A 26,618-nucleotide genomic window follows, 5' to 3' on the forward strand; every position below is an offset into this window, starting at 1 on the left:
GGACAAAGTGAATTGATCAGTTCGTCTTCATCTGCCATCATTTACAGAATGTGATTTTTGTATTGTTTGTCTAACATTTTATATCACTTATCATAAGCCATGTACTTTAATGTTGACAGTTTCAGTCTTTTGAAAAAATAACTGTATTCTTTTAAATTATAAAAAAAATGTCAGTGTATTCTGTGTACTTCTATCGTAAAGACTAAGTAACCAAAAAGGAGCTCACATAACCATTTCTGCATACTTTTTTTTTTTATTCAGTCACATTACAGCCAAATTAATTTCCTTCAAGGAATTCTAGTAGGGTAGATAGACATTCCTTCCCTTGCTAAATCCATGCTGGCTCTTCCCCATTAAGCCATTTTTATCCATATTACTAGAAATTTGTTCTTAATTAGAACTTCCAGCATTTTACCAGGCACAGACATCTAGTATACTAGTCTTTAATTAACTTGGATCACCCCTGGAGCCATTTTTGAAATTGGCATTAAATTTACTACCTTCCAGTCCTCTGATATAAAAGCAAATTAAAATGGTAGGTTACAGATTACTGGAAATAAGTCTGCCATTTGTTTGAGTTTATTTAGAGCTCTGAGATGAATACCATCAGGTCCTGGTGATTTGCTACTATTTAGTTTATTAGATTGCTCTAGCACTTCTAGAGTCTAATCCTTTCCTAATAATTCCTAACATTGTTTGCTTTTTTGACTGCCACTGCACACTGAACCAAGAATTTCAAAGTATTATCTACTATGATACCCAGGTCCTTTTCCTGGGCAATAACGCCTAATATGGAACCTAATATCATGTAACTACAGGCTGGGATTCTTTTCCCCATGTGCATCATTTTGTGCTTGTCCACATTAAATTTAATCTGCCATATAAATGCCCAGTCTTCCAGTCTTGCAAGATCCTCAATCACTTGTGATTTAACATCTCAGAATAATTTTGTGTTGTCTGCAAATTTGGTCACTTCACTTTCTAGATCATTTATATAAATATATTAAAAAGCACCTGTCCCAGTGCAGATCCCTGAGGCACTTCACTGTTTACCATTCTCCACTGAGAAAACTGACCATTTAGTCTTACTCTCTGCTTTCTTTTAATCAGTTGCAACCCATAATAGGATATTGCCTCCTATTCCATGACTTTTTAATTTTCTCAGGAATTTCTCATGGGGTACTTAGTCAAACACCTTCTGAAAATCCCAAAATACTACATCTACCTGCTTACCATTATCCACATGTTTATTAAACCCTTCAAAAAAATGTAGCAGACTGGTGTAAGGTAAGAATTCCCTTGTGTAAATCCATGCTACTGTGTCCCATTAAACCATGTCTTCTTCAGTGTTCTGTGATTTTGTTATTTATTTATTTGTTTAGCACTTTTATATACCGATTTTCCAGTAACAGAATTACTAATCAAGTCGGTTTACATTCTAAACAGTAACAATGACAAGTTGATGTCTTACAATAAACAGGTAGTTAGAACTTGGATACAAATAAATGGGGTTAACAACATAATGTAAAAGTTATGGAGCCTAATGTAGGCTGGAGTTAAGAACAGATGTTAGGCATAAGGCAAGGTTTTTAATTTTAGACTGCATACAGATAAATAAATAACAGGAGCGTTCTCTAGGGGTTACCAATGAAGGGATCATTGGATGGAATTCAAATAGCTGAAGTTATGAGAATGCTTGGTTGAATAACCAGGTCTTGAGTCTTTTTTTAAATATAATGGGGCATTGCACTAGTCTGAGGTCTGATGGGAGAGAGTTCCAGAGTTTGGGACCGGCCGTGGAGAAGGCTCTTTTACTTAATGCTGTCTTCATCGGTGGGATCTGAAGGTTGTTTCTGTAAGCTTGTCTCACTGGTCTGGCGGAGGTGTGGGGTTGGAGAGGGATCTTGAGCTCGAGTGGGGCGATGTTATGTAATGCCTTGTGGATTGATGAGAGCGCTTTGAAAAGTATTCTGAATTTGATAGGAAGCCAGTGTAGGCTTTTTAAGATGGGTGATATGTGGTCTCTTTTGTTTGTCTTGGTTAGGATCCTTGCTGTGGCGTTTTGCAACATCTGTAGAGGTTTTGTGGCGTTAGCAGGGAGGCCCAGTAGTAGTGAATTGCAGTAATCTATTTTAGTGAGAATGACTGCTTGTAAAACTGATCGGAAATCTTGAAAATGGAGGAGTGGTCTCAATCTTTTTAAGACTTGTAGTTTGAAAAATCCATCCTTTACGATGTTGTTGATGAGAGATCTGTAATTCATTTGGTTATCTAGTATAACTCCTAGATTTATGACTTGTGGGGATAGGATTAATTGGGAGGTCAGGTTGGTAATAGGCTGTGGGTAGTTTCCATCTTGGGAAATGAGAAGGTACTCTGTCTTGTTTTGATTAAGAATCAGATTGAGACTTTATTTATTTATTTAAAATCTTTTCTGTACCGTCATTCAGTATATTACCATCACAACGGTTTACATAGAGGCACATATAGTAAATTGTACATGTTTCTGTTCCTAATATTAGGGTGGTGCCTTATAAGTTCGGTAACATAGTTTCATAATAAAGTCTATATGTTCAGTGTTGTTTAATCTGTCCTGTGATTACAATAAAATACTTATTTATACATTTCAATTAAGGGTGTAGTAAACAAACCATGACGTACATACATATACTGTGCTAGTGCTGTATAAAGGTTTTGTGTGTACAGCTTTCAGCATTTCTCTCTTTCTCGCTCTCCTTGTAAAAAGGCTTCTCTAAAGAGCCATGTTTTTAAGCTCTTTTTGAAAGTCTTGAAGTCTCTCTGTAATCTTACCTCTGTGGGCATGGTGTTCCATAGTATCGGCCCGGCCAATGATAGTGCTCTTTCTCTGACTTGTGTTAGTTTTGCAGTTTTTACTGAGGGGATAGTTAGGAGGGCTTTGTTGGCAGATCTGAGGTTCCTGTGTGGGACATGGACTCGGAGAGCTGTGTTTAACCATTCCGCTTTCTCGTCGTGGATTAGCTTATGTATAGTGCAAAGGGTTTTATATTTTATCCTGTGTTCAATTGGCAGCCAGTGTAGTTCAGCCAGTGTTGCAGTGATGTGATCTCTTTTTCTTTTTCCTGTTAAAATTCGTGCGGCTGAGTTTTGTAGAATTTGGAGTGGTCTTATTGTCGTGAATGGTAATCTTAATAGTAGGGCAATACAGTAGTCAGTGCTGGCAAATATTAGCGCTTGTAGGACAGTTCGGAAGTTAGTTTGATTTAGTAACGGTTTAAGTTTTCTGAGGACCATTAGTTTGGCATATCCTTCTTTGACTTTTAATGATATGTGTTGTTGTGAGCAGGTTGTTGATGGCTTGTTGGCATGAGTTCCAGAAGTCCAGAGTTTTATGAAGTGACTCCGTAATTGGAATCAGAATCTGAACATCGTCAGCGTATAAGTAGTGGATAAGATTTAGGTTGAGGAGGAGCTGGCAGAGTGGGAGTAGGTATATGTTGAATAAGGTTGGAGAGAGTGAAGAGCCTTGTGGGACTCCCAGGTTGCAGGTGACTGGTTGAGATTCCTCCTTGTTGATCTTAACCTTATTTAGAATAGTTTCCACAATTTTTCCTGGCATTGAAGTCAGACTCGCTGGTCTATAATTTCCCGGATGGCCCCCCCACGGACACTTTTATAAATATCAGGGTTACATTAGCTGCTCTCCAGTCTTCAAGCATGTGGGACGATCCCAATGATAGGTTACAAATTATCAGATCTGCAATTTCATTTTCAGTTCTTTCAGAACTTTGGGGTGTATACCATCAGGTCCAGGTGATTTGCTACTCTTTAGTTTGTCAATCTGTACAGAGAAGGGCGACCAAAATGATAAGGGAAATGGAACAGCTCCCCTATGAGGAAAGACTAAAGAGGTTAGGACTTTTCAGCTTGGTGACGAGACGGCTGAGGGGGGATATGATAGAGGTGTTTAAAATCATGAGAGGTCTAGAACAGGTAGATGTGAATCGGTTATTTACTCTTTCAGATAATAGAAAGACTAGGGGGCACTCCTTGAAGTTAGCATGTGGCACATTTAAAACTAATCGGAGAAAGTTCTTTTTCACTCAACGCACAATTAAACTCTGGAATTTGTTGCCAGAGGATGTGGTTAGTGCAGTTAGTGTAGCTGTGTTTAAAAAAGGATTGGATAAGTTCTTGGAGGAGAAGTCCATTACCTGCTATTAATTAAGTTGACTAAGAAAATAGCCACTGCTATTGCTAGCAACAGTAACATGGAATAGACTTAGTTTTTGGGTACTTGCCAGGTTCTTATGGCCTGGATTGGCCACTGTTGGAAACAGGATGCTGGGCTTGATGGACCCTTGGTCTGACCCAGTATGACTTGTTCTTATGTTCTTATTACATCTTCCAGCTTCACAGTGATTTGTATCAGTTCTTCTGAATCATCACCATTGAAAATAGTTTCCTGTAAAAATATCATCCCTACATCCTCTTCAGTAAACACCGAAGTAAAGAAATCATTCAGTCTTTCTGCAATGGTCTTATCTTCCCTAAGTGCCCCTTTAAACCTTTGATCATCTAACAGTACAGCTGACTCCCTCACAGGCTTCATGCTTCAGATATATTTTTAAAAGTTTTTATTCTGAGATTTTGCCTTTAAGACCAGCTTCGTTTCAAACTCTCTTTTAGCCCGCTTTAGCATTTAACTTGCCAATGCTTATGCTTTTTCCTATTTTCCTTAGATGGATCCTTTTTCCAATTTTTGAAAGTTCTTTTGGCTAAAATAGCTTCTTAAACTTCACTTTTTTAACCATGCCGGCATTTATTTGGCCTTCCTTCCACTTTTTTAATGCATGGAATACATCTAGACTGGGTTTCTAAGATGGTATTTTTAAACAGTGCCCACACCTCATGTAAACTCTTAACCTTTGTAGCTGCACCCCTCAGTTTTTTCCTAACAGTTTTCCTCATTTGATCAAAGTCTCCCTTTTGAAAGTTAATGCTAGAATTGTAGATCTACTTAATGTCCTCCCAGTCACTAAGTCAAATTTGATTACACTATGATTACTGATGCTGAGCAGCCCCATCACCATCATCTCTTTCATCAAATCCTGAGATCCACTAAGAATTAGGACTAAAATGGCTCACCATCTCGTCTGTTCTTGGACCAACTACTCCATGTAGCAGTCATTTATTTCATCTAGAAACATTAACTCCCTATCATGTCCTGATGTTACATTTACTTAGTCAATATTGAGGTAACTGAAAGCTCCCATTATTCCTGTGCTGCCAAATGTATTAGCTTCCTAATCTCCATTAGCATTTCATCGTCCATGTGTTCATTTTGGCCAGGTAGAAAGTAGTATACACCACCGCTATACTCTTCCCCATCACACATGGAATTTCTACCCATAAGGTTTCTATTGTGCATTTAGTCTCATGCAGGATGTTTATCCTGTTGGACTCTATTCCATCCCTAACATAAAGTGCCACACCCCCACCATCCCTAACATAAAGTGCCACACCCCACACCCTATCATTGCAATATAATTTGTTCCCTGGTATAGCAATGTCACATTGCTTATACTCCTTCCACCAGGTCTCTGAGATGCCAAATATGTCTATCTTTTCATTCGGTGCTTAACATTCTAGCTCTCTCATTTTACTTTTTAGACTTCTGGCATTAGCAAACAGACATTTCATTAGCACTTTGCTTGTCATTTGACATGAGTATTTTGGAATATTTTAACTCAGGTGGATCTTTACTTATAGGCACATGGGCTACTATTGCTTTCATTGGAACCTCTCTGTTGGGATGCCCTAACTCCTTTACTATTTTAGTATCCTTTGAAGATACCTCCCCCTGAACCGTGCACTGCTGAGTGACTGCTCTATCTCCTTTTTTGAAGGTTAACACCAGTAACATGAGCTCCACCCTGGTTAAGATGGAGCTCATCATACCGGAATAAGCTACCCCATTCCTAATAAAGCTAAAGCCCTCTTCCCTGCACCATTGTCTCATCCACACATTGAGACTTCGGAGCTCTGCCTGCCTCTAGGGTCTTGCACATGAAATGGGGAGCATTTCATAGATTGCTACCCTTGAGGTTCTAGATTTCAACGTTCTACTTAAGAGCCTAAATTTGGCTTCTAGAACATCCCTCCCCACACCTTCCTATGTCATTGGTGCCCACATGGCCCAGGACAGCCGGCTTCTCCCCAGCACTGTCTAAAATCTTATCTAGGTGATGCGTGAAGTCTGCCCTCTTCGTACCAGGCAGACAAGTTACCAAGCGATCATCACTGGGGCTGCCTGACTAGAGTTGGGACTTGGCTACTTTGCCCTTGAAGGTCTCCTCTATATACCTCTCTGTCTGCTTCAGCTCCTCCAGATCTGCCACTCTAGCCTCCAGAGATCAGACTCCTTTTCTGAGAGCCAGGAGCTCTTTGTATGTGAACACCCAGTACAATCTCTCACCAAATGGTAGATAATCTTACATGTGGCACTCGATGGAAAAGACTGGACGGTCTCCATCTTGCTGCTGGACTGCTGTCTGCATCTTCAGATTGTTGAGTTCCTAGTTAATTTAGGTTGCTATGATACTGGGGATGTAGAAGTCAGAGTCCTTTAAATTTATGTGATGTATTTGTTAATTTGGCAAAGACCTGCAATGGGACAGTTGATCTAATTGATAAGGGCTGGGTCAGTCCCTTGTTCTAGATCAATCCCCATTTGATTTTTGATGTGGAAATGACTCTTGTTCTCTTATATAGGATAAAGTTTATAAATTATAGACTGAGCTTTAAATGTGGATGGGAAGGAAAGAAAGACACTAGAACAGACATTATCTATCTCCCTGGTCTTTATTTTTTTAATCAGGCACACACACTCTAAAAGCCAGGAAAGGTAAGTTATTTCTTTTAATCAAGGCAAACACACACTCAAAGTTAATTTACCCCACAATTTTGCCTCTTACCAACTTTTAAGTTCCAATATTATCCAGCAAGCAATACTTACCAATCTTCTTCAGCCACCAACCAAATCTTCTTCTCTTTTCACTACTCTTCTCAGGATTGAGTCTCTCTCCATATTTTCTCTTGGCCTGCTTTATTATGTTTTACAACTAATTTGGCAGTGTTTATTTGCCTTCCTGTTTTCCTCATTAGGCTTCTCTACATTTTTTTTAAAAGATGCTTTTTTTTGGCTTTGAATGCCCATTTAGCCATGCTGGCAAGAGCTTATTCTTCTTTTGACTTTTCCTGATTTGTGAAAAGTTTTATCTGGACTTCCAAAATGGTGTATTTAAATAATCGTATACAAAAAGAACTCAGACAATTTCCATCAATATCAATACCAATGTAAAAGGAAATGTCTCAATATAATTCTCTGAATCGCCGTCTCCCCACAGAGATATATCTAATAATGTTATGTGTCTTTTAAGTTACATAGCCGCATCATCAAGCCTGTCAGCGTGTTCTCTAAGTGTTTGACAGGAGAGCCACCCGGACCTCTAATCATCTGCGGCAGTCTTTTTGTAATTTTTCAATTTTGCATGTTTATAAAGTTTTTTTCTTTTTATCTTTTATCTTCACTGCAATACAGTAGCACTTGTTATCTTATATGATGTAAGTTTTAAATAGAGCTCTATTTCCTTGTCTTGAGCTCATGAAACTTAATCTCCTTGTCTTGAGCTCATGAGGCATTCACCCAATTAATATTGGGGTAATTTAAATCTCTCATTATTTTATTTCCATACTTGGTCGTCTGTCTAATATCTCTTAGCATTTCACGTTCTGTTTCACCACCCTGGTTGGGTGGATGGTAGTAAACCCCCAGTGCTACACTCCTTAACTTTTGTCATGAGATTTCTATCCATAAAGATTCCAGATTGCAATTTGTTTCTGCAAAATCTGTATCTTGCTTGATTCTATAGAATCCGTGACATGTAATGCCATACAACGACAGCACTCAGTTTATACATGCTGGCCAAGGAGGAACTATTTCTCTGGAAAGAAGACTCAGCTCACAGATGACAATTCTGTCCTCAAGTCTAGAATTCCTCTCACCAGACATAAATGATATAGAATGTAGAATAAAGAATTGAAGATGGTTTTTGTAGTTAACTTTTTTTGTCTGTGCAGCTTGTTAGCACTTTGATAAGATAAAAAATATATAAAAAGTTGCACACTGGTGGGAGCTGCAATACCCTATTATGACAGGCAGTAGTGGATGGGCTGATAAATTATTATATTTGAAGGTGAATATGCCTGTAGAATTGCTACTTAGTGAGCAGTATTGGCAACCAAATGAGCGTGTGATACCAGCCTGTATAAAAATTAAGGATATTGTAATTTGATCAGTTTTTAAGCTGTTTCTTTTTGTCTTTTTATTTTTTGTTTTGGTTTATTGTTTGGCATATTGCTTTGGCTTCCTTTTGTATTGATTCAGCACTCTGATGTAGCCAACCCTTCACTAGCCTAGCTTCATCAGTGTGGACTCTGTTCACCTACTTAGCTTTGAGAAAGGGTCATTGTGTACTTATGATGATTGTTCTTTAAAAATAGTTGTGAACGATTATATAATACACCCTGTCCCCTGTTTGGGAGTTGTATTTTTCTCCTTTTTTTCTCTTGGCTACAGTAAAGAAACTTAGGTGATTGGTCCTAGCATTTGTTTGCACTGTTGGAGAAGGTGAGAACATGCTAGAGCTTATTTATTGATTCATTGGTAGCTCAAGGCGAGTTACATTCAGGTACAGTAAGTATTTACACTGTCCCCAGAGGGCTCACAATCTCAATTTGTGTCTGAGCAATGGAGGATAAAATGATGTGCCCAAGGTCACAAGGAGTGGCAGTGGGATTGGGAAAAGCTTCTCCAAGATGGAACATCAGAAGGGTTGCTGAGATACTTGGTAGATGAAGAATTACAGGTAAGTACTTATTACTCCATGTAGAAGTTTATTACAGTTTCATTTTCTATGCATTTTTGTCAGATACCATGAAAGCAGCCAGATGAGTTCATTAGTGGAAACTTTTGTCAGCAAAGCTAGTGCCCTACAGCGTCAAGGGAGAGCTGGGCGTGTTCGGGATGGATTCTGTTTCCGACTCTATACAAGGGAGAGGTAAGGATTTAGAAGGTATTTGGTTGGAACCTGAATGAAATTATTTAAAAAGTGCTGCACGTGAACTTCCTTACCTTATTGTTACAGGTTTGAAAGCTTTTTGGACTATTCTGTTCCAGAAATACTGCGTGTTCCTTTGGAAGAGTTATGTCTGCATATTATGGTAAAATTTTCATTTAACACCTTGTTTATTATTAATCACATTGATCTATGCAGTTTAACCTCATTGAAAAGAATCGTAAATCATGTTGTAAGGGCTTCTCTAATGTTTCTTTTAGGATGGTCAAGAAATTTAGCTGTCAAGGGATTAGGCTTGTCTGAATTAGTGACAGGTTGTGGTCCTGTTTTATGGAATCTTTATCTTTTAGAACATTTCTGAAAAAAATCAGAGACCAGGTGGTCAGAAGGATTACAGTGATGGTTTTTTTGTTCAGGGGTGCCAACTCCAGTCCTCAAGAGCCACAAACAGGCCAGGTTTTCAGGATATCCACCATGAATATGCATACACTGGAGACAGTGTATATAAATCTGCAGATATTGTGAAAACCTGGCCTGTTTGTGGCTCTCGAGAACCAGAGTTGGTCACCCTGGCTTTGTTGTTTTCAGTTGCCTCCTTACATTTCCATTTAACATTTAATTTTGAAATTCTAGGACTTGCTGTTTTGATTTTTTTTTGTAATCAAACCGAAATATGCCTTAACTGGGCAGGTACTATGGCAGCAGCTCAATATGAGGCATCATGTTGTCAAGCTGGGTTTTGGTGGGAGCTCCAGATTTCTTGTTTCTGTACTTTATTTCCAGCATTGTAACATGTTGCCACAGTCTTTGAGTAGTCCTGTTTTCTGAATTAATGGTTTCTTTGCTTTTGTTAAAGAAAGAATGCTCCGAGAGAACAGTACTGTACAAATGTACATAGCTCAAGTATGTGGAGCTTCTGCAACAATGTTCTCTTTACCTTCTGAACCCTCTCCCTGCCAATCCCTGATCTTTTACAATTAAACATCCTCACTGCTTAGCGTAAGCCACCACTTCAGGGCAGTGCCTGCACCTCTGGTTTGCTGGAAGTGTGAGTAATAAGGGCTTTGACAGGGCGATGAAACCTGGCAGTGTGCATAGGCAATTTGCTGAATTTCTTTGAACCTCAGCACCCCCAATCTGTCTAATCGCTATAAATTCCACAGCTACTGTAAAGCAGATTTAACTGTAATATATATATTTTTTGAAGCCAAGAAATGTGTAAGTAATCCTTAAGTGCAGAGCTAAAGGGAAAAGTTTTGGAGGAGGGTTTATAAAAGGCACAAAAGGGATGGGGTCTCCTCAAACTGCAAGTCATTTGTGCACTTTCACATACAGTATTTGTTTACATCGGATTGTTTCATGTTCGTTTTAATGTTTAGAAATGTGATCTTGGTTCACCTGAGGATTTCCTCTCCAGAGCGTTGGACCCTCCTCAGTCTCAGGTCATCAGCAACGCAATGAACCTGCTGCGGAAGATTGGAGCCTGCGAGTTGACTCAGCCTAAGCTCACTCCTTTGGGACAGCATCTTGCAGCATTACCTGTCAATGTTAAAATTGGCAAAATGCTGATATTTGGTGCCATTTTTGGCTGTTTGGATCCCGTGGTAAGTCTTCCACTACGCCAATAGTGTTAAATGAACCATCAATTTTTGATCAGAAAAGAATGTTTGAAACACAGGGGGGATCACCTTTTGAGTATAGTTAGAGACCTTCATTTTCTGTTTTTATTTTTTTAATTTCTCCTGGGAATTTATCAGGTTTATTATAAGAACAAAATCAATGGAAAAACATGACATTTTTCTGGGTATATATATCGGTGTTTATTTTGGTAGATAGAAGCCAGGACAATAAAACAATATTAAGCAGATTTTCCCACTCGCCCACTCAGTAGCATCCCAATCTCTGTTCCCAACCCTTTTTTCTCCCCAGTCCCCTGAGACTTTCCCTCTTGGCCCCCTCACACATTCCTTATTAGTTGTGTCTCCTCCTCTCTCCTTCAGCTTACTGAGGCTCCCGTGCTCTGCAGCACGCACTTCTACTTTTGTGTGGGGCCAGGGAGCCTGCTGGGAAGTGCTTCTGGTGGGCATAGCCTACTTCAAATGCTGCATTGATAGCACCAAGCAGCAGGCACTCTGGCTGTTTGGCAGGCTCTTGCTCTCCAGTGCCACATCAGCAACACTAGAGAGCAAGCACTTTTGCTGGTGTGGGGTGGGACGTGAAAATTTTTACAGGATCTTTGACCCCCACTGGCTTCCAGCAAATGCTGGAGGCCTTGAGAAATTGCATCTGCAGCTCTGGAGCTGTTCTTATAATCAGTCTAAAATTAGAGTGAAAATCTGAAAGCAAAGGACCCTAAGTATAGAGAAGGAGCAGCTTGCTACCCTGGCCTTTGTTCCGTCTGGATTTCTTTTTGTAGTTCAAAGTGACTGATCGTTTTGAAAAGAGAACTCTATTTATTTTATAGTCTTGCACCTTATCTCAAGTGCGCTCTTTGCAGTGATGTCAGATCTGTTCAGCCAACACAGACCTGGACCATTTAAAGGCTGGAAAGGTACCATCTTAGCAGCAGCACTGGACAGAACAAGGGAGGCATCATTTGTTCTTGCTCATTTCCTTGTTCAGACTGACTCAACCTAGAGCTGTTGCCACCACCATCTCAATCCACCAAACTTTCTATAGCTGATCATCCCAGAGCAGTACTGGGATGAAGAGGACTAACCAAGGTGCTTTTCAGCACATAAGAGCATAAGAATTGCCATTGTGGGTTAAAGCAATGGTTCTTTGAGCCCAGCATCCTTTCTCCAACAGTATGTGTACTTTTGAAAATGTCATCTTTGTGCACTATTTTCCTCCCCTAACTTAAACGTGCATGGGGGAATGTATTCTCGATATTTAGGTAAAAATGCATGTGCTATGGAAGACACTGGGTATTTTTAGTCTGTTGAGGAGGGCAGTTTAAGTGCAATTATTCTTAGCATGGCTAGATTGCTTTAAAAATTGCCCTCTATCTGTAATATTTGAATTTTCTGCATTCTAGTATAGTCCATGCTCCTAATAACTGATGTGGTTTTTCGTTATTGCTCGTAGGCAACACTGGCTGCAACCATGACAGAAAAATCCCCATTTGTGACGCCAATTGGTAGAAAAGATGAAGCAGACTTGGCAAAATCCACAATAGCCATGGCGAACTCAGACCATTTGACAATGTACAGTGCATATTTAGGGTAAGGAATCAGCCTGTCTAAAAATTATCACAGGTATAACTGCATAAAACAAGGAAAAGCTATAATCTACAAGCTTTGCATTCTGCTCTGAAACTCAATTAGCTTTCCAGCCTGCAGCACAGTAGCAATCCATGCTGTACTTACGTACCATGCAAAAGCATTTACTTAATGACATCTTCCGCCACTACTTCTTAGCCATGTGTAAGGTTATCCTGGGTAATTCCAGGGGAAAGTATATCTCAATCTGTTCATTTTAAACTAAAAATTGCCACTGTTATAGCATAAGACCAGAAAGAAATATTTAACATTTACGTAGAAATACCATAATTAATATATTTTGGTCATGTAGCTTGTATTGTTTGGTGGTAAAGATCTGAAGATTTTGGAGGAGAGGGGGAAGGTTACTCTCACTGTGTATGTATACAAGGGTTGAACCTGCCTGCTCCACCTAAATTTATTTATTTATTTAGCATTTTTATATACCGATATTCATGTAAAACATTACACATCACTGCGGTTTACATTAGCACGTGAACTGGCATATAAGAATGCATTACATCACAACAAGGGATACATTAACTGGGATAACCGAGCGAATAGATGAGGGCTCTTCCCGAGAGCCGGAGGATAAAGAGCTGAACAAATTGACTGTACCTAGGGTACCTAAAAAACTGAAAAGAGTCTTGAATCTAGGGAAAACCTGAAAAACTGAAAGTGTCTTGTACATAGGGTACCTGACATGGAACTAATCTTCTGAAGAGTGGCGTGGAGGAGAACCTGAGAGCATGTCTATTAGTGGAGGAGGTCTGGAGCCGGAAGGATCGAATGAATTAAGGGAAAGCTTAATTGCTTTCCCTTAACTGCATAGGAGATGTTTAAAACTGTTACTGTATACCTATAGAAAAATGTAAATGTAGCTGCATTTTTTTCTCAGCAATACTGCTTCACATGGAAAATTGCTTAAAACTCAGTACAGTAATTTTACTGAACAGGTTACTTATGTCAGTGTAAGCAGGACTCCATGAATAAGTGTGTGAAATTTTGAGGGAAAACTGAATAGTGAATATATTCATTTAAGATGTGAAAGGATTTAAAATGTGAACAAACAGAATATTGTAGGTCTTTTAAATTCTGCAGTGAAAGTGTATTTCAATCTGTTCTTTTGAAACTATACCCCCCAAAAAAACACGTTCTGACTTTGTCTTACCAAGGTGGAAGATGGCTCGTGAAGAAGGCTATCGCTCTGAAATGGCTTACTGCAGGAAGAACTTCCTTAACAGAAAGGCCCTGCTAACTATTGAGGTATTTTCAGCCATTGGCCACATGATTGTTAGATACGAGCCTTAGAGTACAGCAAATAATAATGAAAATATGATTGTCATATTATAAAGGGAGTATTGAGTTGTCATAATTCATCCATCTGATCCATATGTTGTCTATCAGGGTTCCTAAATTTATTTTATCCAGGATCCATTAGACTGTGTGTGAAGGGATATACAGGAGAAATCCCAGAACATCTTCAGAGACTGGCTCCAGGTATCTGGCCCGGTCCACCATAAGAATTAGTACAGAAGAGAATCCTAGTGACTGGGCGTTCCCTAAACAGGTTCCCTACTTAATATCGGTATTAAAAAAAAAAAGCTATTAAATAATAAGAGAAGGCCCAGGAGAGAACAGAAGGCCCTGGGGGAGGAGGACATAAGAACATGTCATACTGGGTCAGACCAAGAGTCCATCAAGCCCAGCATCCTGTTTCCAACAGTGGCCAATCCAGGCCATAAGAACCTGGCAAGTACCCAAAAACTAAGTCTATTCCATGTTACCATTGCTAATGGCAGTGGCTATTCTCTAAGTGAACTTAATAGCAGGTAATGGACTTCTCCTCCAAGAACTTATCCAATCCTTTTTTAAACCCAGCTATACTAACTGCACTAACCACATCCTCTGGCAACAAATTCCAGAGTTTAATTGTGTGTTGAGTAAAAAATAACTTTCTCCGATTAGTATTAAATGTGCCACATGCTAACTTCATGGAGTGCCCCCTAGTCTTTCTATTATCCGAAAGAGTAAGTAACCGATTCACATCTACTCGTTCTAAACCCCTCATGATTTTAAACACCTCTATCATATCCCCCCTCAGTCGTCTCTTCTCCAAGCTGAAAAGTCCTAACCTCTTTACTCAAAGGGGAGCTGTTCCATTCCCCTTATCATTTTGGTAGCCCTTCTCTGTACCTTCTCCATCGCAATTATATCTTTTTTGAGATGCGGCGACCAGAATTGTACACAGTATTCAAGGTGCAGTCTCATCATGGAGCGATACAGAGGCATTATGACATTTTCCGTTTTATTCACCATTCCTTTTCTAATAATTCCCAACATTCTGTTTGCTTTTTTGACTGCCGCAGCACACTGAACCGACGATTTCAATGTGTTATCCACTATGACACCTAGATCTCTTTCTTGGGTTTTAGCTCCTAATATGGAAATCTATCTGTCTGTCTTTGTGATTGCCATAACTTTTGATTTAAAGCTGCTGAGGTAAGCATACCTTTTTCTGCTAGTTTTCATTTGTGCTGTAAATAATAAATTTATTCTTTGAAGAAAAGGTCTGAAGTCCAGTTCCCTGGTACCCTCCCAAGTTAAATGTTGCTTTCATGGGATCACACATGGTAGAAACTGTGGGATTTTTATCTAAGTACCAGAAGACCAGAAATCAATGCTTAAAAAAAATAAAAGGGCCGCGGGGGCGGGGGCCTTGCTACAGTGGCAGCAAGGGGGCAAGCCCTACTCTGATAGTGAAGGACATAGCGTTAAGTGAGAGCTAGCTTGGTTTTTGTGTGTGGAAACAAAAGGAAACGTTTTTCCATGCCTTCAGTGAAGCAGCTGGATTCCTCTACATATAGTGAGAGTCCAGATACAGCAAAATAAATGTCAAGCCAGCATGGAGCAATTACTCCAGAAGGGCAACAGCAATTGCAAGGCATAATATGAAGCTAGTGGGCCAACAGAAAATCCTGCAAGAGCAATTGGGCAAACAGGCTTCTTTGATGCAGATAGCATAGGCCATACAAGCTACTCCAGCCCAGGCCATCCATCTGGCTCCCATGATAAGAACATGCCATACTAAGTCAGACCAAGGATCCATCAAGCCCAGCATCCTGTTTCCAACAGTGGCCCATCCAGGCCATAAGAACCTGGTAAGTGCCCAAAAACTAAGTCTATTCCATGTTACTGTTGCTAGTAATAGCAGTGGCTGATAGACATTGAAACTAAATCCAAGAGAGGACCCAGATAGTTTTCCCGTAAATTTTGAACGGTGACCCACTTAGCTGGATGGCCAGAGTCGATGTGGACTACCTACCTGGGCAATTTGCTGACAGGCAGCAGTCAAGCTGCATTTCAGGACGCAAATCTTGATGGAGGGGCCACCTATGCGGAGGTTAAAGCTGCCGTTTTTGAACATGCAGAAGGTACCCCAGAAGTATACTGATGACAGTTCTGGCGGGAAAACATCTGCTCAAGAGAGAGTCCACTGAACCTCTTCTATCAACTGAAGATTGCAGGATGGAAGTAGCTTCAGCCTGAAGGAAAGTCTGGCATGGATATGGCCAACCTAATTCTCCTGGAGAAGTTTTTAGATGGCTTGCATCTGTCTATGTGACAGTGGATATACCAGGATTCAAAGCTTGCATTTGAGTCCACCTTAGAAGTCACTGATGCCTGAAGAGAGAGCGGTTTTAAGTGGTGTACCGCAAGGATCGGTGTTGGGACCGGTCCTGTTCAATATCTTTGTGAGCGACATTGCGGACGGGATAGAAGGTAAGGTTTGTCTTTTTGCGGATGACACTAAGATCTGCAACAGAGTGGACACGCCGGAAGGAGTGGAGAGAATGAGACGGGATCTAAGGAAACTGGAAGAGTGGTCGAAGATATGGCAGCTGAGATTCAATGCCAAGAAGTGCAAAGTCATGCATATGGGGAGTGGAAATCCAAATGAACTGTATTCGATGGGGGGGGAAAGGCTGATGTGCACGGAGCAGGAGAGGGACCTTGGGGTGATGGTGTCTAATGATCTGAAGTCGGCGAAACAATGCGACAAGGCAATAGCTAAAGCCAGAAGAATGCTGGGCTGCATAGAGAGAGGAATATCGAGTAAGAAAAGGGAAGTGATTATTCCCTTGTACAGGTCCTTGGTGAGGCCTCACCTGGAGTACTGTGTTCAGTTCTGGAGACCGTACCTTCAAAAAGACAAAGACAAGATGGAGGCGGTACAGAGAAGGGCGACCAGGAAGGTGGAGGATCTTCATCGGATGACGTACGAGGAGAGATTGAAGAATCTAAATATGTACACCCTGGAGGAAAGGAGGAGCAGAGGTGATATGATACAGACTTTCAGATACTTGAAAGGTGTTAATGATCAAAAGACAACGACAAACCTTTTCCGAAGGAAAAAAATCAGCAGAACCAGGGGTCACGATTTGAAGCTCCAGGGAGGAAGATTCAGAACCAATGTCAGGAAGTATTTCTTCACGGAGAGGGTGGTGGATGCCTGGAATGCCCTTCCGGAGGATGTGGTGAAGACCAGAACTGTGAAGGACTTCAAAGGGGCGTGGGATAAACACTGTGGATCCATAAAGTCAAGAGGCTGCCAATGAAGAGTGGGTGACTCGCCAGAATGATGGCTACTGCCTGGAGTCAATACCCTTATTAAATAAACATACACAGGCTTACGGTGACTCCAACATCGCTCTAAGCTTCAACAGCAAGAGGAAATGTGGAAAAAAGGATTCACACTCACAAAGAGGGGAGTAGCTGGCTTGTTACGGCGGTTACTACCCCAAACCAAATGTGCCTGATACTTCACTTTCGATGCACATCCAGCATGGCTCTCTGCTTCAACGGCATGGGAGAAGACTTATACGTCACGCATATCCAGCATAGCTCCCTGCTTCAACGGCAGGGGAGAAGAAAAACAACCAATAAGGGCTAATAACATAGTCTGGGTAAAACAAATAAGCATGGGTGCAGCTTGCTTATTGCGGCGGCTACTACCCCTAACGAATCAAGCTAGATATTTCACTTGGATGCAGCTCCATCACTGCTCTCTACATTAAAGGTGGGGGTGGAAGGGAAATAGAACCAAGAGCTAAGAGAAACAGATAAGTATGAGAGAAAATATGTGTGAAGCTTGCTGGGCAGACTAGATGGGCCATTTGGTCTTCTTCTGCCATCATTTCTATGTTTCTATGTTTCTATGTTTTATCAAGGCTAATCAGTGCCTGAATGCACCAGAGTTCAAGAGAGATGATCACCGCTGTATCCTGGAGTCTGCAATTGGGAAGTACCTTATCAGCTGCAGACCCCAGAGAAAGAAAGGTCATACACAGGCTTCAGCACTGATAAAAGTTCTGATGTTGATGCTTCCATCTCTAAGCTAGTGAATGCTTAACTTTCTGAAGGAACCCTCCCAGGCATGCTAAAAACCATCCGGCCTTTATTAAAAAAAAAAAAAAAAAAAAGCCTAGCATGGACAGTTAATCCTAAGAACTACAGACCTTTTTCAATTCTGCACCTATTTAGAATTTTGGAAAAGTAGTGCTGGTGCAACTCCAAGATCACATTGACACTAATTGTCTTCTCAGCAATGCTCAATTTGAATTTCTGTCCTCGAATAAAACTGAAACTTTACTTCTGAGTAGTTTTGACACCATTCGTCAAGGTTTTGATAAGGGCACCCAATATTTGCTAGTTTTATTCAACATATTGTCAGCCTATGATACCATTAATCATTCCATCTTACTAGCTCGTCTAGAGTCTATGGGGATTTCTGAAACCGTTCTCTCTTGGTTCAATTCATAATTTTTTTTTTTAACTGTTTATAATTTTTTTTTGATATGCAGTTAACAAGTGATACTTGACAAAATAATGTACAGAGGTTTACAACATCATATTTCTCTAAGATTAAACAATCTAGTAAATATTAGAAAGGAAACAATATACCTCTGTTCCATCCTGTTAGACCCCAAAAATTATTTATTTATTTCTTTATTTTAATTTTTTATATACCGGAATTCCTGTATACAATATAAATCAGTCCGGTTTACATGGAACGAAAAGCTTGCCCTGGTCTGGGAGGTCCGACCGGGGTTTTTTTTACAAGGAACTATGAACAATGACAGTAAACCATTAAACAGTGACAATAAACCATTAAACATTTTCATAAATTAAATTAAAACGATTAGCAGGATAAACATTGCATATTAACTGTAAGACAAAATATTCTAAGTTCAAGTTCAATCAGGATAAAGGCGTTTAGTTCAATCAGGATAGGGCGCTTAGTTACATTCTGGAAGTTGGAACGCTTGCCAATGCAATTGGCAATTCTGGAAGTTGGAACGCTTGCCAATGCAATTATGTGAAGAAGAAAAATAAATTTCAATATATTCCTAGGATATGACATTCCTATCTGAGTCAGGATACTCTATTCAGAGCTAGTTCTAGCTTGGGAGGCTTGTGCTTTAACTTTACTGTTCAAAAAAGAATTTAATTGTATGGGATCAAAGAAGACATATTTTACTCCAGCATGCTTAACAACGCATTTGCATGGAAAGTATAACCAAAAAGTAGCGCCCTGCCCTATTACTGCAGGGCGATTCAAAAGGAAACATTTTCTCTTAGCCTGCGTTATTTTTGCAACATCCAGAAATATACGGATTCTTTTCCCAAAAAAACAGAACATCTTTTCTTCTGAAAAACATTTTAAGGATAAACTCCATATCTGAGTCCAGGGCTAACGACACAATCAGTGTAGAGGTTTTTATCTCTTCTTCCTCTATTGATGTTTCCAAAAAGGAGGATGGATGTGACAAATCTATTATGGGAGATACTTCTGGTCTTACATTCACAGATGTTACAGGTGAAGTTTTAGTTATCACATAATACGCCTTGGGAGATAGGTGGTATCATCTCCTCTTTTATTTGCAATGCTTCAATGAAGTACTTTCTCCGCATTTCAATTGATGTAACTAATTTCTTTTTGGGAAAATTCAAGATCCTTATGTTACATCGACGAATACTATTCTCTAGATTTTCAATCTTATTTTGCAAATAAGTATGTCCAATAACAATTGTTTCCACAGATTTCTGAGTTTTTAAGTCTTTTGAATCTTGAATCTCCTTTTGATTTTGTATTTCTGCTACTTGTATTTTTACCTCGTCAACTTGAACCGTTAAGTCCTGCTGCTGGGTAATATAACATGATAACTGTAAAGTAAGATTCGTAATAGCTTCCCAAATGTTTTCAAGAGTTACCAAAGGAGGTTTAGTTAAAATAGCAGTCAGTACCTCCAACTCCGGTTGTTGAGGAGCCCTGGTTTTCTCCGCTGTTGATTGCAGGTCAGCAAAGCCTTCCTTCGCCGTCTGGCTAACCGCTCCTGCTATTGTTTGCCCCTCACTCTCGGCTCCACCCGACACCGACTCAGCCGACTGAGGCAGATTTTCCTCGGGAGACACGGGAGCTCTGTTTTCCACAGAGCTCTCCACGGGGGGGGGGGGGGGGCTGGGTTGCGGAGGGGCCTGACTCGGCTTCAGCGAAAGCGTAGATTCCAGGTCCGGAACAAGTTCTGTGAAACACCACCCGCCTCCTTGTCCAAGGACGTCGCTTCAGAGACTATTTTGGGGTTCCGGATAACATGCTGGTGCATAGGTCCTGTCGGAAGAGATCCTTCTGAAACTTCAGGGTAAGTTTTCACTTTACCCTTCCGTTTACCCATATTAAATCGAAGTAAATCAATTTTTTTAAGCAGAATTTAAGAAGAAACGCAGAGGAGTCCGGAGCTCCGTAACTAACGTGCCACCATCTTGGATTCCCCTGTCTTCACTTCTTATTTATCAGACCTTTCTTTCAGCATCATGACTGGTAACACGTCCTTTAGTTTGTTCCCATTGTCTATTGGAGTCCTCAAGGATCCTCAGTTTCGGCTGTTCTGTTCAATCTCTATTTGGTCCTACTTTGTGAAGTTCTGGCAGGCCTAGATATTTAATTTAAACTGTATGCTGATGATGATCAGGTTTTTTTCCCCTATTACTTCAGCCATGGATCAGGCTCCACAAAAACAGGCCTCTTGCATAGGGCAAATTAAGAGGTGGTTGACATCTAATAAACTAGCTCTTAATATTAATGAGACTGATATTGTTTTACTATCACTCATTCCTCCTGAGAACTAGCCTACTAATCTCATCTTTGATAATCACATTATTCCCATTAAACCTTGGGCTTGTGATTTAGGTGTCTTAATAGATTCATCTCTATCACTTTGTCTGCATATTAACTCTGCGGTCCAGTCTTCATACTTCACATTGTGAATTCTGCATTCTCTTAAACTTTTTCTTGACAATGCCAACTTTTGTACGGTGATTATTGCAATGCATTATTCTTCGGTCTACCCCAGTCTCACTTAAAAGTATTACAATGCTTTCAGAATTCTGCTACACATTTAATCTCTGATGTCTCTTCTTGTGATCATAGAATTCCAGTCTTAGCTAGTCTTCATTGGCTTTCAATAGAATGGTGAGTGCAGTTTAAAAAATTCTCTCCCTCATTTTTAAGGCTTATCACAATCTTGCTCCTTTTGATGTCCAAGGTTTAGTTAAAAAAATATCTCCCTTCTCGGCACTTACACTCTTCAGAATTGTTATTAGAAGTACCATCTCTCAAGATAGCTCACTTAGCTGAATCCAGGGGCTGGATGTTTAGCATATTAATTGCATCAGTAGCATGGGATCTTCTTAGTGTTTGGGTAATTGCTAGAGATGTGAATCGTGTGATCGATCATCTTAACGATCGATTTCGGCTGGGAGGGGGAGGGAATCGGATCGTCGCAGTTTGGGTTTTTTAAATATCGTGTAAATCGAAAACCGGCACACTAAAACATCCCTAAAACCCACCCCGACCCTTTAAAATAAATCCCCTCACCCTCCCGAACCCCCCCAAAATGCCTTAAATTACCTGGGGTCCAGTGGGGGGGGGAGGGCGGGAAAACCGGCACACTAAAACAACCCTAAAACCCACCCCGACCCTTTAAAATAAATCCCCCACCCTCCCGAACCCCCCCAAAATGCCTTAAATTACCTGGGGTCCAGAGGAAGGGTCTCGGTGTGATCTTTTACTCTCGGACCTCGGACCTCCGTGCGTTGTAGAAACAAAATGGCGCCGGCGCTACCTTTGACCTGTCATATGACAGGTCAAAGGTAGCGCCATTTTGTTTTTTTGTCCCCCGACGTCAGGAGCGTAGGAGATCGCTCCCGGACCCCCGCTGGACCCCCAGGGACTTTTGGCCAGCTTGGGGGGGCCTCCTGACCCCCACAAGACTTGCCAAAAGTCCAGCGGGGGTCCGGAACGACCTCCTGCAGTCGATTTGTGTTGCCGTACGGCCGGCGCCATGTGAGGGTCAGGAGGCCCCCCCCAAGCTGGCCAAAAGTCCCTGGGGGTCCAGCGGGGGTCCGGGAGCGATCTCCTACCGCGAATCGTTTTTCCGTACGGAAAAATGATTCGACTGCAGGAGGTCGTTCCGGACCCCCGCTGGACTTTTGGCAAGTCTTGTGGGGGTCAGGAGGCCCCACCAAGCTGGCCAAAAGTCCCTGGGGGTCCAGCGGGGGTCCGGGAGCGATCTCCTACGCTCCTGACGTCGGGGGACAAAAAAACAAAATTGCGCTGGCCTGTCATATGACAGGTCAAAGGTAGCGCCGGCGCCATTTTGTTTCTACAACGCACGGAGGTCCGAGGTCTGAGAGTAAAAGATCACACCGGGACCCTTCCTCTGGACCCCAGGTAATTTAAGGCATTTTGGGGGGGTTCGGGAGGGTGGGGGATTTATTTTAAAGGGTCGGGGTGGGTTTTAGGGTTCTTTTAGTGTGCCGGTTTTCCCGCCCTCCCCCTTCCCCTCCCCCTTCCCCCGATTTACGATTTTTTGACGATAAATCGGGGGAATTGTTATTGTATCGCGGCTCTAACGATTTATGACGATTTAAAATATATCGGACGATATTTTAAATCGTCAAAAAACGATTCACATCCCTAGTAATTGCCAGGTTCTTGTGGCCTGGATTGGCCACTTGGAAACAGAATGCTGGGCTTGATGGACCCTTGGTCTGACCCAGCATGGCAATTTCTTATGTTCTTATGTTCTTATAGCAAGTCCCAGACTCTAGAATGCTCTCCCAGAAGTGATTAGATCCCCATAGAAGAATCTATATCAAAAACAATGGAATATTGGGACAGTTGCTTATCAGAAATTAAACTCCTCCTCACCAGTCTAAACCTTGTACTTAATGCTTCTAAAACAGAATTCCTGCTCATATCACCGGAAAACAATAATACACTCCCAAAACCACCCACACTCCTTCAAACAGCCCACGTAAGAGATTTAGGAGCCATCCTGGACAATCGACTCAACCTCAAACCATTCATTAACCAAACCACCAAGGACTGCTTCTACAAATTACATATTCTGAAAAGAATCAAACCACTTTTCCACGCCCAGGACTTTAGAACAATACTACAAGCAATAATCTTTTCCAAATTAGATTATTGCAACTCATTACTACTAGGCCTCCCAGCTTCCTATACCAAACCGCTACAAATGGTTCAGAACTCTGCAGCCAGAGTCCTTACAAACTTCAGGAAAATGGACCACATCTCACCTATCCTCAAAAACCTCCACTGGCTACCGATCCACTATAGAATGATGTACAAAACCATCAACATCATATACAAAACTATCAACCAAAACACGCACCTCGACCTACAAATACCTCTTAAAAAATACACTTCCGCCAGACCCATCAGGGAATACTACAAAGAGTCACTCCAAATTCCAAAGGCCAAAACCTACCAACATAAATCATTGAGTCTTAGAGCCTTCTCTTCAGCAGGTCCAACTCTCTGGAACTCTATCCCACCTGATTTGAGACAGGAGCCATGCTCTCTAACATTTAGGAAAAGACTAAAACCTGGCTTTTCAAAAAAGCATTTCCAAGCATTGAATAAAACCTCCATTAAATAGCACAAACTCTTATTCTATAACTGGACCTAATACAAATCAACCAACCTTAAATTGACACTCATCAATACCTTCTGAGCTTTTATCATACCATTATCGTATTTATGCATCTGGTTATTTATGTACCGTCTCATAGTGATGTACCGCCACAGTTACTCACATATTCTTATTTAATCACTTTGCTACTCTATTACATTAATAGGCCAAAATGTAAATATTGCTCTGTACAATCTCTCCCCTTTTCCAGTTCCAAGTTGATTTCCCTGATTTTTTGTAACTTTCTCACATCCTTTATTTGATTCACTGTATTTATTCACTGTATCTAAAGTTCAAGGTTCTTACTGAGAACATTGTTTTAAGTTATGTTATGCTTTACACACTCTGTTAATTGTAAACCGGGTTGATGTGATGCCTGTCATGAAACTCGGTATAACAAAAACAATAAATAATAATAATAATAATAATATAGATTAGAAAATGACTATGTTTGCTTTTGAAAGCCCACATCTTTGTCCTCCCTTTCCATATTTAGGTTTTGTTTTATTTTTTTGTTCACCTTTCCCAGATGGTTTTATGCTTTGCTTTGTTTTGTGAATTTTTAATTTGTGTCTGAAATTTTTATCCACTGAGATTGGTGGATCAGTGGGTTATAAACGATGTAAATAAATCAATAAGAATGTTCTAACAACTTTTCAGTTAATTTCTTATTGCTTGCAGCAAATTAAGATCTGGATGTCTTAGAATCAGATGGTTTTCAATATTTAGAAGATTGAAGTTTGTGCATTTCTTATTCACCTCCTCCAGAGACATATTCAGGACTAATAATTGATAGGATCTATGTCATTTTCTAACATTTTTTTGTAGTTTAGGATTTTATTTTGATTCAAGCGTAACCTGTGCATCTCATTCATAAATTATTATAGTCTGGATTTTATAAATTGGGATTGTTATGAAATTTGAGAAACTTCTTATCTAAAAATGATTTTAGAATTTTAATTCAAGCATTTTTGTTGACTGTGATTGATTATGGAAATTCTTTGCTAATTGGTCTACTGAAGTGTCGCCAGAGGGCAGTGCAGCTGCTTCAGAACGCTGCAGCTCATTTAATTATGCCTACTCAGCGTGCGTAACGCATTTCTCCTATCTTGGCTTAATTGTGGAACAACAGGTTCTGGTTCTTATTTCCAAAACTGTTGCAGGTGTTACTTCCTCTTCTTTATTAGACCCTCTTGGGTCTTACGATCTCCCAATGATCTTTTGTTGACTGTTCTCCTGCTGAAACAGTCAGCTAGTAAAACCTCGATCCAGAGGTCTCGATTGATTTATGGGGGCTAGAGGTTGTATCTACAAAAAGAGACCAATCTGAGCTGTGGCTGGAGAATGAGTGAGAGCTCAGCTCCAAGCTCAAAAGAGAAGTGAGAGGAACCCATCTGCTTGGAGTTGGAGTGGAGCGCTGCCAAAGGTGGAAATGTGCATCAATGGGAGGCCATGAGTTCAAAGCCTGACGCGCAGAGAGACCAGAGCCGTAGAGGGTAGTGAGTTGTGACGATACTGTTTGCTTGTTGAAGAGTTTTAGAGGTGGTACTTTGCTCTGTGCTATTCATGGCTGTTGCTTTGATGTTCATTTTGAGTTTACAGATGGGATTCCTTTTGGAGTGATAATTAATGGCAACTGTATGAAATCCACCATGGAGATTTTTTTTGGTAAGGGCTACTTTTCAGTTTGAAAGTAAGGATATTTTTGTGTGAGTGATGGCCACTGATGTGTTACCAGTGTTAAACTTTCAAGATCCCAAGCTTTGAATGTGGAGAGATTATTTTTTGAAGACACAAACTTGAGAACTGAACTTATTTTGGTTTAGATTTTTAAATGCGACACAGTGGGATATGTTGCTCAAAGGAGCCAGTAGTGGCTCAAAATATTAGGATTTCTCCTAATGTACCTTCCACAGCACTATCTCATATAGGCCTCAAGGACCAATATGCAACAAGGTCTATGTAAGTCTCAGGCAGTTTTTGGGGGACACAACCCTGAGGCATCTCAGGAATTGGTTCTGATGCCTCCTGTATCTGCGGAGGCTGTGACCAATGTAGTAAGTACTACTTCTATAAATTAGAAAAGTTCTAGATTATTATTAGATGTTTCTAGAAAAAAGAGCTATGTCTTGTTGTCCTTCTTTGAAAGTAAATAAGAATGCAACAATGAAAATACAATTTGTGTTCAATTTTGTCTTCCCTTTTGTAGGGTCTCTTATGAAATCTAATTTACAGGTTTTGTTAAGACTGTACAGAATTTGGAGTTAAATGAAAGGCAAGAAATAGCATACACAGCCCCTGGGGAGAGAAGGGTGAAATGCAAGTGATTTCGTGAATGTGCCACCTAGTGGCTGAATTTAGGACCCACGATTGCAGGGTTCTAGAGGGAGTCCTGGGCATGGCATCCAGCCGAGGGCTATTGCTACAGTAACTGGGCCTTGGGCCTCAGTTGGAAGAGGAGACATCACCTCTGTGGTCAAACCTTTGGCTGGGAGGAGCTGCAGCTGACAAGCCCCAGGCCAGAAGAGGACATCATGAGTCTAGGCCCAGGCAGGGGCGGCCACCGCTGCTGCCATCACTACCAGCCCAGAGAATAGAGTGGCAACCAAAAGACTAGAGATTGGGGAGAGAATAAAGGCAAAAAATAAACAGAATTTATAAAAGAAACAAAAGTAAAGGGCAAATAAAAATTAGTAAAAAAGAAAAGGAAGAGAAAAAAAAAAGTTGGGCAAGGTAGGGAGAGTTTCTTTAACTCCTAAACAGTTTTGTCTGCAACCCAAATTCTTAGAAAAAATTTCTGCTCTGAATCAGTAATGCAAATCATAATAGATCATTTGGAATTTGCATTATATAGATGAGTCTTATTTCTTGAATTATAGATTCTGATTTGTATAAGAAGAATTAGAGTTCAGTGTTCTATTCAGAATTTACTTAGAAAAACTAGTACAGCTATTAATATTTCTTTTGATTGTACAAAACTTTGTGTTTTGGATGTGTATATGATTGGCTTATTTTATTCCAGCTTGTCTTTTGGAATATCATTTTTCTTTTTTGACTCTATTGGTCTATTGATTTCCCATAGACTCATTTACTATACTATTGTTAAAGATGAAATTAAATATATTTTTCTTTTCTTCTCTTGAAAATGGAGAATTTAGTTTATTTTGTATGGGTATTGT

General features: G+C 40.4%; 1 protein-coding gene across 1 annotated transcript in view; it reads left to right on the forward strand.

The window, feature by feature from the left end:
- The window catches only part of DHX29 (DExH-box helicase 29), a 226,813-nt gene that overhangs the window by 154,105 nt on the left and 46,090 nt on the right, over positions 1-26,618 (forward strand). Inside the window, exons 19-23 of the mRNA XM_029577204.1 lie at positions 8,973-9,101; positions 9,189-9,264; positions 10,499-10,723; positions 12,207-12,343; positions 13,555-13,645. Coding sequence (XP_029433064.1) covers positions 8,973-9,101; positions 9,189-9,264; positions 10,499-10,723; positions 12,207-12,343; positions 13,555-13,645 — 658 coding nt within the window. The remainder of the gene's footprint in view (positions 1-8,972; positions 9,102-9,188; positions 9,265-10,498; positions 10,724-12,206; positions 12,344-13,554; positions 13,646-26,618) is intronic.

This window comes from Rhinatrema bivittatum, chromosome 1 (genome assembly GCF_901001135.1).
Source record: "Rhinatrema bivittatum chromosome 1, aRhiBiv1.1, whole genome shotgun sequence".
NCBI lineage: Eukaryota > Metazoa > Chordata > Amphibia > Gymnophiona > Rhinatrematidae > Rhinatrema > Rhinatrema bivittatum.